Source organism: Paramormyrops kingsleyae, chromosome 17, assembly GCF_048594095.1.
Source record: "Paramormyrops kingsleyae isolate MSU_618 chromosome 17, PKINGS_0.4, whole genome shotgun sequence".
NCBI lineage: Eukaryota > Metazoa > Chordata > Actinopteri > Osteoglossiformes > Mormyridae > Paramormyrops > Paramormyrops kingsleyae.
In genome coordinates, this window is record NC_132813.1 from 20,329,987 (window position 1) to 20,344,048 (window position 14,062).

The 14,062-nt window shown below is 45.0% G+C and overlaps 1 protein-coding gene across 2 annotated transcripts; it reads right to left on the reverse strand.

The window, feature by feature from the left end:
• Nucleotides 1-1,033: 1,033 nt before the first annotated feature.
• LOC111851332 (transcription regulator protein BACH1-like) lies at nt 1,034-13,259 on the reverse strand. 2 transcript variants are annotated; one of them, XM_023826150.2, is made up of 5 exons: nt 13,091-13,259; nt 10,076-10,330; nt 7,256-8,497; nt 5,676-5,882; nt 1,034-4,546 (listed from the first exon to the last, which is right to left on the reverse strand). In XM_023826150.2, the coding sequence occupies exons 2-5, from the start codon at nt 10,325-10,327 to the stop codon at nt 4,097-4,099; spliced, it is 2,151 nt and encodes a 716-aa protein (XP_023681918.2). In that variant the 5' UTR covers nt 10,328-10,330; nt 13,091-13,259; the 3' UTR covers nt 1,034-4,096. The 2 variants fall into 2 exon arrangements, with proteins under 2 accessions (XP_023681918.2, XP_023681919.2); XM_023826151.2 differs by having other exon boundaries at nt 4,160-4,541.
• Nucleotides 13,260-14,062: the final 803 nt, after the last annotated feature.

Sequence of the window (14,062 nt, forward strand, 5' to 3'; positions counted from 1 at the left end):
CACCTCCAACTTACAGGGAAATTTAGGGCTTGGTGGCAGGATTGGCTCATCCATTCGGGCTAGTGCAGTGCTGAGGTATGACCTGCCACATGGCTGCTCTCGGGTTCAGGTGGTTTATCGTGTGGTGGGCGCGGCAACGCCCTGTAATCAGCGCCCGCTCCTTTCCCCCCTCCCCCCCAAATAATGGATTATGGTCAAGGCTGAATTTACAGGACTTAGAACCCTCACTACAGCATAAAACCCTGCCATACCATGCGGAAAATATCTTTTGGGGCCTTAAAACTCAGGTTAGCCGGTGCGTAAGTCGGGCCTTGAATATGGTAACCTTTAGTAAATGTTTGCTGGTTATGTCTAACGCATTAATAAGATGTACCAGTGCACACATTTTGTGAAAGCATGTTCTGTGATTTGTGAGTTTTGCACTGATTGCCAAGTCAGTACAACATCTCTATGATTATTTTCTTCAATAACTGAGTGAGCAGATCCATATGCTTTCTTAGGTCTACATTTCATGGTAACTCGGTATTTTTTGCCAAAAAATAAACATTATTGGCCTCTGATTAGAATATAGCAAATATAAAGAATGAATGATAGATACTCTGAAGAAGAAGGACGAGACCAGAAGTGACTTTTATGACACCCGGTGGTGTGGAAAGCTTGAGACCACAGGGCTTGAATCTAGACAAACTCCTCTCGCTAGACATAAGACCTAAGTGTCTTCTCAGGCTGTGCAGCTGACGAAGGATAAAACTGTACAAAGAAAAGCTAAAACAGATGATTGGGCCATTTGGACATGTTCTGCTTCAGTGTTGCGCTCAGATTTTCTAAGATCCTCATATGGAACAAATCATGACCTTACCAACAGTGTGTCTACTGATGACAGACTGCCCTCACTCGGCCATGCCAGGGTACTACACAAGTTAATTCTGCTCAACTACTGCTGCTGTTATTGAAACCTGTCAAAATTACTGCTCAGGGGTTCCATGTGCTTCTGAAATATCCAACTCTGCGGTCACAAAATACACAGAATCCATTTAAAAACCTTTGCCATTTATTTCTTACCTCTGTTTAAGAAAAGTAGTTACGAGAAAAAAAGTGTCCTTAAAGTGACAAATGACATAATTATCTAAAAAAATAATAAAAAAAGGTAAAACAAACAAGAATTTGTAAACACAATTAAAAAAACACAATTATGGAGTCCAGACCCTAGACAGTTGGTTCATACATAGGATTTTGTTCCAACCGGGTACTTCATTATTTGATTTTATTCATTATTGCTTTAAATGTGCTAATTCAACTACGGTTGTTTGACAATTAAAGACCTCTTGACATGCAGTGGCCCTCAAGGAGTTGAGACTTTTTATAATGCTATGCCCAGCCCTTTCGGGGTGGGGGCTGGATTCGTTTTGTTTTTACGCTTCATCTCAACTCTTAATTGCTTTACCGAAATTATTATTTCGTTACTGAGTCTTCCTCCCCTCCACACCCCCGGTATTTCAAGTGAAAAATCATACATTGATCAGAAGGACTTACGGCTCCCTGGTTCCCAAGAAAATTGCGGTTATTGACCACATGGCTTAATTACGCAAGATAGACATAGACGTCGTATTAACTTACGGTGTTACGTTTCAGCAACCATCTGACACACCAAGGATCAGCTATCCAAACAAGATATTATATAAAAGGCTGCTTTCAGGCTGCCGTGCAGTCTAATTTATAACACTCTTCATTAGTATCATGCAGCTATAACAAAAGAGAACATTTTTCCAATACAGGAATATAGGAAACCAGAGACTGTATTACTAGCACCTGATACAATGGAAGCAGAAAATCATCGGGTTAAATCGTCTGAAATGAGTTATTGCAAGATAAACGGAAGATATCAAAGGACAAATAACAGCAGTTTCTAAATTTTCAAAAATATTACAGTAGATCTGAATGCATATCAATATTTTTTATGATTTAATGCCTTTGATCACAGGTCAAATGGAACGGAGCTAGATTGGTGCAGGTCTGTGAACCAAACCTTATATCCTTTTTAGATCCTGTAAATTTCAGAAAATTATGGCAACCTCCTATCTGATCGTCCCATAACCCCCTAATTAAGCCTAAATGCACATAATAATAGATATTTTATTGATCCCCGTGGGGAAATTGTCTTTACACCTCCCTCAACTTGCTCCTTGTAGAGTAAGCTGTCTGTGAAGGGCAGCCACCTGTAGTGGTGCCCAGGGAGCTGGGGGTTAAGGGCCTTGCTCAAGGACCCGCAGATATGCTGAGGCTGGGTTTGAACTGGTAACCTTCTGATTACAGGTACACAGGCTTAGCCCACTGAGCCCACACGCTGCCCCCTAATACTTAACACACACATACATACTTAATAAACATCTGTAATAATTAGGAGTAGCAGGTAAAACCAAGAGTTATGCAAGATCGTATTTGGTCACTACTGACTTAAGTTTGACTTGAAAACTAAGTGCTTTAATGCTACCGGCAATTTGCTCAGTACAATCAATAACATTGACAGTAATAACATTTTTGTACATCCTTATCAATCAATGTAATAAATACATTTTGTAACTAATCACCTATATCAATCTCTGTTCAGCCGCTCTTCAACTCGAGATTGGAATAAGTATCAGCTATGATTGCAAATCCTGCCTCACGAAGCAGCGACTAACCGGCTCGTAAGGACACATCCGCCCAGCAAAGGTTTGGGGCTGATTGCTCTTACATTTAGGCTTCATTAAATCATCTGATTGAGCTGTTGAAATTTAACGTGTCTGATGAGGTGATTGACTCTACATCAGTGTCTGGGAAACCCAGACAGTCCACGTTTGGAGGCTGTCTGGGAGGGAGCTGGGAGGCAGTAAAAATGTGGACCGGGGGGGGGGGGGGGGTCCCCGAGGACCGAGCTGGGAAACAATGTCCCACGTGCTAGAAGCACTCACCCAGGTTCAGTGACTGGAAGAGAGAACCCTGGAATATTGCATATTAAAGACGTTTGTTTCAAAACAACATGACTCCAAAATTTACATAGCTTTTTTTTTGCAATTTGTTTTGCTTTCATAAATCCTCATACAATCTATAATTCATTTAATTCCTATTGCACATATTTTACGGAGGGTAACATAGGGTTAGAGTACTCAGAGATGAGGCTACGAGGTTCAAGTTAACCCCAAGAAAACTAATCTATCTTAACAGAAGGTACCTATTCTAAATTTGCTACTGTATAATACCCAGCTGTAAAGTTATAAAAATGCAACCCAAAGACAGAAAAGACCAAAAAGCCTAAGATGCACAGGTGTGTCTGCGGTTCATGTTTTGGTGTTACGTCAACAAACAGAGGACTGTCAAATATTCACCTCCGCAGCACCAGCACATGCCGGTCAGTGACGTCTCCAATAAACCAGATTCGTTACTGGAAACGTTTCCCATTCAGGCCACTGAGCACATGGCAGCGACTAAAATGCTCACGTCCTCAAAAGGACATGACAACCACCCAAGGTGTGATAATAGTACGACTCTCCCCTCCACTCCCCCCCACCCCCCACCAACCCAGGAATGGTCCGGCTGCGGTGGGCAGCGGCGTTGTGGAACAAGCATTTTCAGGGCACGCTGTGGTCCTGTAGTTAAAAATAAGGCACTTTGTTCCAGTGCATTTAAACCAAATTCCTGGCCATACCACTTAAAAAAAATAACAGGGTTATGACCATAAGATCCATAAATCTTGCAAATGTTACATACATATTGCATACTGAAATGCCATACTGATTCTGTAAATATATTGTATGTATGCAAACATACAGAAACATACTGGAAGTACATATACTTGTATGTACATTCATTATAAAGACCTCATTAGGAAGGTATAATCAATAATAAAAACTAGTTTGCTTTATGCTGGGGTGCTAATCTTTGGTAGTAACAAAAAGCAATGTTTGCTTCCACAGCCTTTTCCATTCCCTGGGTAAAATGATGGATATATACATCATATATTAAAGATATATCAAAAAAGACTTGGATAATACTGCAGGGACAAATTTTGTGGACCAGACAGCAGGTTTAAAAATGATAAACTAAATGTTTAAGTCCGTTATTTAAAATTAGGAAAGGGGGAGGGTGTGAAAGACCCTGTGTCAGTCACGCACGTAGCGCTCCTGTCCAGACAGATACCCATGATGGAAATCGGGTCGCAAAGCTCCGGACTGGGGCAGCTGGTTGCCACGGAGACAGGCCTGTCTGTACCACAGTCCAGCGGAGCTGGTTGCTGGGTGGCGGTGATGACCTCATCTGCACAGAAGTCTACAGAGAAGCCTGTGGGGGTGTCCTGCTCGGGGCTGTCCCGGTGGGGGCCGGCGGTGGCGGTGGGCGCGGGGGGGAGCCCGTCCAGGGCCGACTGCTTCGCCAGGGGCTGCAGTTGTTCTGGTACGAGGCCGGTCTCGTTGCACACCTTCTGGCACAGGCCTGAGAGCTTCTGCAGAGTCTCCTTCATGGAGATCCGGAGCTGGTTCCTCTCCTGCAGCAGCTTCTGCTTCTCGCTGTTCTGCAAGGCAAGTGGAATAAATCACAGGAAATGATGCTTTACTTGTCATTTCTGCCAGTATGAGTACAGGTGCAGTGGACGGCTTCTTTCTGCATATCCCATCATGCTCTCCTTTAGGACACACACATACAGATGAGAGTGAAGCCTGGGGACTGAGCGCAGGGTCAGGCCGGCTCTCCAGATGCCCTGGAGCAGTTTTGGGGGTTAAGGGCCTCGCTCAAGGGTTCCAATGGCAATGTGGCCACTCTGCTGCAGACTGGATTCAAACCTCAAAACTTTCAAGTATAAAGTAAAACCAGAGAGAACAGCATGGTTCTGGTGGTTAAAGGCACAGGCTGAGGAGCGGCCCTGATTTTCAGCTCAGCCTTTTAAACCCGATTATCAATGAATCGAACTGCAAGCTACACCAGCAGCTGTTTTGGACGAAGCCAGTCAGCTGCCTCACTTGAATTGAGCCAAAGGTCAACAAAGGCAGAAAACAGCAACTTGAAGGCAAGGGCTCACAACAGAGGTGGCAAACTCATAAAAAGCAGCTTCTCATTACGTTTCCTCTCAGCCGCTCAATTCAGTAAAATCTGGTGAAACTTCACCTGCCGCCACCATAGAGAATATAACTCAACATGAACTAGGTACATTCTATATTCTAGACAAGTAAAAATTTTTAACATCACTTTTAGGTCAACTTCACTGTCTGGGTGAAATATATATTCTGATCTATATTCTATGTCACGCTTAGAGCACTCAACCTGTTGTCCATTGAGCACTATTATTTTTTTAACAATAAGCAATCGATTCAGGGTTTATGTAGGCCATTGCTGACATAACAGGAACGATGCAGAAACGCTCTGGGATGGGGAGTAACTGGTGGTGTTTGAGAGCACCAGCCATTTTAACAATTCCCAGGCTGGGGAATCAATGGTGAAGCACTAAACTGTTTAGAAATCAGGACCAGAAGGGGAACCATGCTTATAAACTGCAGCCGGTTGACCTATAACATTCTAAAGCTGACATCAGCCACCCCTGGCTGGTGCAGACAGACAATCAAATCTAGCACGTGTTTATTGTGATTTAATTGCTTAATTAAAGGTAATCACCTAATTAATTTAGTCGGTTAAAACAAAGCACGCACCAGTTTGTTAATCTCGCACTCCAGGTTCTGGATGCAGTCCAGCTTGCGCTTGCGGCAGCGCTGCGCCGCGACACGGTTCTTGCTGCGACGCCGGATGTCATGCACGAAGTCCAGCTGTTCCCGGGTCAGGGGGTGCACCTTCAGCAGATGCTGGAAGTCGTTGCGGCTCAGGGACGAGATCTCCTCTGCCGGAAAGGGGAGCTGAACCTGGGGACATGAGTGTGACAGATTTTAGGCCTCTGGGGTGGGGGGGGGGGACTGTAGGGGGGGGATGATGTATCCTGGCTACATCCCAAAACTTTTTCCACCCCCTCCCTCTATGACTTGCTGTCTAAAGTTGAAAGTTCATGAAGCTGATGAGGGATGGAAGGAGAGAGAGTGAGTAAGTAAGGGAGCTCGCGCAAAAAAGTGGTATCGGGACACACTTGCACCCTCAATGACTTACCACGTTCCGCCTCTATGTATGAAGTCATCACTGAAGTATTACTTATGCTTCGCCCCCACAAAAAAAGGCTGTTTTATTATGGTTTGGTTACCCATTATTCTTTCCCTGGTTCCTTGCGATGTTTCCCTTTATCTTACTGTAAATAAAACATCTAAATAAGCTATTAATGAGCATATTGAAAGGTGTTTATATGTCATTTGAAAACAAAATCCATTACAAAAACCAAATATTAAGTATCCAAATAAATCTAAATAATAGTTCGTTTCCTCAGGGAAAACCACAGTTAGAAGTCATTAAAATCTTTCCACAAATAAGACACTTCTTCAGTCTCTCCACACTTTTGATGCGAAATGCTTTTCAACTATACTTCCACACATCCCTGGCGAAGGGGGGATTTGGGTGAAAATCGGCCCTCAGTTACTCGTTCTCTAAGGAATGGGGACAGCACTTGGACATTTGGAATTCGGAAAGACCTCTGGGGCGATGGAGAGGTAGCGAGGGAGGGTGGCGAAAATGAGGGTTTCGGGATGTAGCCCCTGCCATTCAGGAAGTGGGCGACAGTTGACCTGTCCTCCTTGGATTCACCTTTCTCCCCCTCTCCTGATTGGCTCTTCATTGGGGAAGTGACACAACCTCCACCCTTAGTGACAAAAACTTGGAGGCCAACTGAGGCATGATTATACTGGCGGGAAGATTTTAAGGATCTGAAATTCACTTTTGTTAGTAAAATCATTCTACGTGAACCCCACCTCTGCACACTGAACAATCACTTGAGCTGTGCAGTAGGAAGTGACATAACAGTTGTAAAGTGCTAAAAGTTGTAAGACAATGAAAATCTATCACATCTACAATTGAGGATCTTTGCAATCTATAAGAAATTCCAGAATACTTTGAAAAACACAATTAAAAAACACAAAAGCACTGGTGCAAAGAATTTAGTTCTAAAACTACCAGGAGGATCAAGGAATGTGAATGACAGAAATTCAGTTCCAAGTTTAGCAAAATGTGAGAAATGTACAGCTGTATGAACTGAGTTACTTGGGACTTCTTCATTGCATCCCCACTATGAACTTGTAACCCTACATGCTTCTGACTTCTTGCTCAATGTCGTCTCTCGACCACGGACATTACTCACCTCTTGAGCTCTCTCGGTGTATGGCTCGCTATCCCCCTCAGTGTCGAAATCGGAATCCTCCCCGGAGTTGAGGGAGGAGACTTGGGGGCTCTTCTCCAGCTGCAGCCCCTGCTCGTTATTGGGAAGCTGCACCTCATCTGCTCCCAGGTCTCTGAGGAAGGGGCAGTCACCTGTGCTGGATGTCAGGTCCAGGTGCTTCAGCCAGTGGAAGTCTGTGGTCTTGTCCAGCGTGGACTGGGCCACAGGTTCCAAGATCAGGGGCTCGGCCTGCGGGGGGCACAAATCGGACCAGAAACCCTTGGCTAGGTGCTCAGCCACCTCCCGCTCTACGCTACTCCGTTCCGGCCCCGGCTTGTCTGGGGTCAGGTCAGGGAGGGCTGCCTCGGAAGGGATGATGTCCACCACCCCTTGACTTCCAGTCGGTTCCAGTGTTGCATCTCCTCCCACGACTACAGAAGAATCGAGATCTCCAAAGGGAGCGACTGGACAGCAGCCAGGCCCGGGCGGCGCTGGTCCACATGGCTGACTGCAGGCCATGTCTAGCGTCTCCCTGAAGGCCATGGAGGCAGGACTTGCAGAAGATGTCGTCACACAGGGGAGACAGTCGGCCGTAACGGCAACCTCGCTCACACAATCGTCACTGATCTCAGTCCTGGTCCCACAACAAACACTACTGTCATCGTGGTCCCCGCCAGTGCAGGGTAGGCAAGGGGACGCGCAGCCTTCACTGGACAGAGCTGGCGACGGGAATGGCATTTGAGGACCGCAATTCTCCAAACACAGACGGTCCTTCCCACAAGCCAGCTGCAATGCACTGCTGTTGGAACTCGGAAGGGCGTAGTCCGTTTGCACGTCCATCTCAGCGCAATCCTGTCCGTGGCTCTCTGCTATCTCCAAGGACATTTCTGCCACAGGACACTGAATTTCACTGCTCCTCCTTTGGGGAAGTGCCATCTCGGAGCCAGCACCCGGCTGGGCCCCATGGTGATCATCATCCTCGGTTACACCTACGCTAATGTCCACTTGCTTTTTCTGTCTGCAGCACGACTTCCTCCGAGTTCCCTGCAGACCCCTGCTCTTGTCGAAGAACTTGGGGATGAGGAACTCGAAACAAGCTTTGTCGAGGTTGTGAAATCCTAAGACGGCTGCACAGTTGTGGATCTCCAGAATGTTTTCTTTGGTGAATAAGAGCTTGGCAGTGTAGGCAAACTGTAGCAATGGCTCGAACCCTTTCACAGTCACCTAAAAAATAAGTCATAGTACAGGCTCACAAAGCTTTCCAAATGACATACTTCAAGCACTGTGTGGGAGCTTAATTATTAATTAGTCATCAGCCTTAACACAGTGTGTACATGTTGTTATATTTATCAAAAGAAGCATGATGACCATTAGTCGGGACATACTCAGCATTAGCTGATTTAATTACATTCATTCTGTCTATCAGTGGTCCATAAGCACTCATCTGGTACAGAATTCCAGTGAGCATGGAACTTATGTGAGGAAACACAGGGCACGAGGCAGGGGACACCCTGGATGGGATGCCAGTCTATCACAGGGCACGAGGCAGGGGACACCCAGGATGGGATGCCAGTCTATCACAGGGCACGAGGCAGGGGACACCCAGGATGGGATGCCAGTCTATCACAGGGCACGAGGCAGGGGACACCCAGGATGGGATGCCAGTCTATCACAGGGCACGAGGCAGGGGACACCCAGGATGGGATGCCAGTCTATCACAGGGCACGAGGCAGGGGACACCCTGGATGGGATGCCAGTCTATCACAGGGCACGAGGCAGGGGACACCCTGGATGGGATGCCAGTCTATCACAGGGCACGAGGCAGGGGACACCCTGGATGGGATGCCAGTCTATCACAGGGCACGAGGCAGGGGACACCCAGGATGGGATGCCAGTCTATCACAGGGCACGAGGCAGGGGACACCCTGGATGGGATGCCAGTCTATCACAGGGCACGAGGCAGGGGACACCCAGGATGGGATGCCAGTCTATCACAGGGCACGAGGCAGGGGACACCCTGGATGGGATGCCAGTCTATCACAGGGCACGAGGCAGGGGACACCCTGGATGGGATGCCAGTCTATCACAGGGCACGAGGCAGGGGACACCCTGGATGGGATGCCAGTCTATCAAAGGGCACGAGGCAGGGAATGCCCAAACTGCATGATTTTGACTGCAGGAGGACTGTGGAGTAACCTTAACAAACCCATGTGACAGGGAAAACCCACAAATTCTACACACACACACCAGCAGGGGTAGGAATTGAACCAATGCCCCTGAACATGCGAGGCTACAGTACGACTCACAAGCCAGCATGGGCAGCAGCGGTGTTTACCACCACTCAAACCAAGCATTTGCTTGGGGCCCCCTATTGGCCACAAGCAGTCACTACACTTAATATAAAAAACACTTTCCTTATTTAGTAAGTGCTGAAGCAGCATGTTCTGCTAACCAGCTAGGTACAACCTTGTTTCCAAAAACGGGACACTGTGTAAAATTGAAATTGAAAATTTTATTGTTTTATGATAACTATATGGTCAGTTTGAATTTCTCAGTTTCTACATTTGGTGTCTTTGTTCTATTTTCAGTTAAATATGGGTTTATGTGAATTGCAAATCAGTGCATTCTGTTTTTATTTACATTTTATACAGCGCCCCGACTGTTTTGGAAATGGGGTTGTAAGATCTTCTGACTGTATTCACCAGCTTTTAAATAAGCAGGGAGGCGTGAGACCCCAGAAGCAAAAAACCTGCCCCTGACCACTGCACACCGCCGGTTTAGACGTACACTTTACATTTTTACCTCTTCAGGCAGGGTAATGATGAGCCCCTCGCTGGCATGGCTGCCAACACGGCTCTGGAAGTAGTCGCTGCAGGCGGCCAGCACAGCGCGGTGCGCGCGGAAGCTACGGCTCTCTACCGCCACCGTCAGGTCACACAGTGCATCGCACCTCCTCTGCTCGTCCAGGCAGCGCAGGACATGGGCGCTGTGCACCGAGGACTGGAAAGAGAAGCTGGAGGAGCGCGGGATCTCTGAGGACATGCCGTCAGCCATTGTCTAGTCCGGGAAAAAAGGAGGAAAATGTAAGACGGCAGCATGTCTGCAGTGATTTTCTCTGTGAGGGGAACTTTTTTTTTACTTTCAATATTACAAGCAAATGTTTGTTTAGGTCAAACGCCATCCTGATGTGCATTTAACACCAGACTCTTAAAATGTACATTTGCCTCCATTAATAACTTGATATCTCCAATCAAGTCTAACCATAAGCCTCGTTTTCAATTTGGTCGCCATTCCCCAGAGCACCAGGGTATCCCAATAGTTTTTGCCTTTTTGATGTGTTATTTTTGTGTCTATTAGGGTAACCCGTTCTGATAACGTAAAACACACCTTCATCTGGGGATTTCCATTCAAAACACGGTAATCTGACTTTCTGATAACTTCGAAATTTCCTCCCGATCTTACCGAAAATTTCACTCGTTAAAACCTTCGTTGGGACAATAAAGGTAAGCAGAATTATTCTTCAAACTATGATAATTATATTTCTTAGTTAGTTTATTGTATTTAGGCGTATTTTGAGCAAAATGTATCGATCAGCAGTTCACTTTTTTGGATCCGCCGCGAGAGCCGGTCATGTTTTGTGGTGAACAGTGCAGCAAGAGCCGAAAATAGCATGATTTTCAGCATGGAATTTACAGCTTTAAAATGATGTGAAGGCTTTTAAATGAGGTTATATGTGTTTATGAATATATATTCTTGTAATAAAATGGAGTAGATACCCATCGCTTGCTTTTGTAACACAGATGATTGATAATTTTGAATGGGTTGGAAAGGCTAGAAATAGTTGCATATTGTCTTTGCAGTTACCTTTAACATGAAGAGAGAACGTAATCCTCCACAACCAGCACGGGCTGGCATAGCAAGGTAGCATCTCAAAGACTTCTTTTCTTCAATCCCGGAGATCAGATAGTTCTTTACGGGCACATACTGCATATTTACCTGTACCTTTTGATACTTTACTATGGACAATGCTTTTCAAATGTATTATTATTGAATGGATTATAATGATAACACAAAGTACTTTTTAATTTGATGCTGTGGACTCTTTGAAAAGACATTCTTTGTATTATTCACTACATACATTCTCCGGTGAGTATTAATTGACAGACAAATAAATTAAATAATTATTTGTTTTATTTTCAGTGTATCTGAGACTGTTAGGCAAGGAATAAGCTTTCTAATGATACCTAGTTTATTAAAATCTGATAAACAATAACAGAGTTATGCTCATTTTTCTGAACACCATAAACAGGTCACAAAGTCAAGTATGGTTCTCCATTGTTTTATCTGTTACTAAGTGGACGTTAAAAAGCCTTAATTGGCGTTACAAAATATCCTATAACTTTCTTGCCATTCACCACAGAAAGAAGTTCTTGGTATCATTGGAAAGGTCTTATCAAGCCCTTTCTTCTGGTGCTATTTTTGTAAAAATCCAACAACTTTGAAATTTTTTGTGACATACCTACCTGTAGTTCCATCTGGAGCGGAAGATATTCAATACAAGAAAGTAATATTAAAGGCATCTCCGGTCCTTAATTCTTAGTTATTATGTGACCACAGTAGTGCTAGGGGGTTCCAAGCTCCGGTATATTTTCATTTGGTTGCATAATTTCACTAGCAGTATGAGTAATACAATTACTAGCAAATCATTGTAAATCTATTTACAGCGAAATTGCAAATGAATTTTAGGGAGTAATATATATATACTTCCGTCAGAGAAGCAGCACGAGCAGAGCCTCCAGGCTCGCGCTGATCTGACAGTGTGACAGAGCGGCGTCACGCCTCACGCTTGTTATCCAACAGCGGAACCTGCTGAGTCACGCTTCTGTCCCCATTTTTAAATCCATTCCTCCATTCACCATAAAAAGGAAATAAACAGGACTTTTTCCGACTATATTTTCCCTCTTATGAGAGCTGTTACGGGTGCTAACCCATAATATATAGTATTGACTGTATTAAGACGTCAAAAGTATATCAGCACGCTTCGAGTCCAGTCATATATAGCAAAATTACCTCTCCTGACGCAGCAAATTTAGTTCAACTCGGAATGTAAGTGGAGGCAGCATAATGTCTGCTAACCACGGCAAGAACCTGCTATTGTCTTGTAAATTGCAGGCCACCGTCACTGTCCAGCGTCCCCATCGGTGTAGAAACAGTTTAAATACGGATAAATTCGTATTTAAAGCACCAGCACCTGAGCTTCGCCTTTTGCAAGTTTATAACGATAAAAAGGCACTGGCAGCGTGCGATCTAACTGCAGTGCCTTCCTCCCTCGCTTGATCTGGACGTCGATCTGGTGAAATGCAATCCAAAATGACCAAGCAGCTCCTATTCTCGGTTAAGTTTTTGCACAGCTGGTTAGTAGCTAGCTAACAGACAACCGCCCCCATTCCTGGGATTTTACGAAAACGATGTCACTAAGTTGACTAGCTGTCGTCGTTGGACGTTTAACAGCATGATCACGGGAAAAGTCGACACGTTCTGCAGGAATGTGCTATACGATGTAAAGGCTGATGAACCGTAAAGGGGGTGATCGGTCCACAGGCTGAGACCGTGTCATCCCACGGTGTTAATCGCATGTATTCAATGCGGGTATATCATAATGGGCAGCATGGATCACTGCCCAAAGCCAGGACTTAAAATATATATTTTTAGAAATCGTTGTAAAGACCGATCGCGGAAACACGTTTTAGAACGCCGAGTTTAAAGTCTGACTCGAATACTAAAGTTAACACAATGCGGGGAGGGGGTGTCACAAACCTGTCACAGGCCCGTCATATCCGTACTGCAGCCTCAGCAGCCGAGCTCCCCCGGTACCGTCATCCTCCACCACGTCTGATCAAAGTTGGTAGCCCTCTGTACCTGCCTGCCAGCCTTCTGTCAGCGTTTTACCCCAACACCCTCCCCCACCTTCCTTCCTTCCCCCTTTCCTAACAGTGATCATGTGACGCTAATCGCGTCTGCCCCGCCACTCTTCCGCCCGGCAGCCCCGGGCTTCCGCCATCTGGGAGCGTTTATTTCTTATGTCATTTTCACATGCATTATATCCAGGGTCTTTCCTGAGGCAAAATCGGCGACACAGATGACATTTTAAGGCGTTTAATAGACGTTGTATGTACTTTTGTGATTTGCCTGTTTCTTATTAACTGGTATTTGTTAAAGGCGAAAGATGGTGTGACGTTCCCCCCACCCCCCCTTGTCCACGTTTGGCTAAACGAAGTCTTCCTTAATCATTTTACATTTTCGATAATTTTTTTTTCCGGTCGAGAATGAGGGGGGTATCATAATGTAATTCAATGTATATCTGCTTATTTGTATTACATTATAATAGGCAAACTCGACTTGTCTTTCATCATTAAAATTGGCACGAAATGAATGATGACTCCCCCACTGAACACATTAACTTTCTGTGATTTACAGTCATGTGTTTCTGTTTCAACAGGTGGAAAAGGGAAATAAAAAGTAGCTCTTGTTCGCTACGTTATCGTGTTTGCTACCGCTCTGTTAGTTCAGTTTTGCACAAAAAGCACATTTACGCCCCTTTCTTACAGTAACTGTCAAATGTTGCCACCTAGTGGTCAAGTATTGGAATTAAGTATCAGTGCAGGTCATTAGACCGAACTTAGCATCGTAAATAAGTTGTCCCGCATACCTCCAATATGATAAACGAACGCCTCTTTAAAAATAAAAAATATTAAAAAATTAACTAATGTCACTGAACTTACTCAGCAA

Bases quoted from the DNA above. Each gene is read 5' to 3' on its own strand.
- LOC111851332 (XM_023826150.2), bottom strand. From the start codon at position 10,327: ATGGCTGACGGCATGTCCTCAGAGATCCCGCGCTCCTCCAGCTTCTCT. The intron at 8,498-10,075 runs GTAAAAATGTAA...CTTATTTTTTAG, and splicing joins TCATTACCCTGCCTGAAGAG to GTGACTGTGAAAGGGTTCGA. The intron at 4,547-5,675 runs GTGCGTGCTTTG...CTTGCCTTGCAG, and splicing joins AGTGCGAGATTAACAAACTG to AACAGCGAGAAGCAGAAGCT.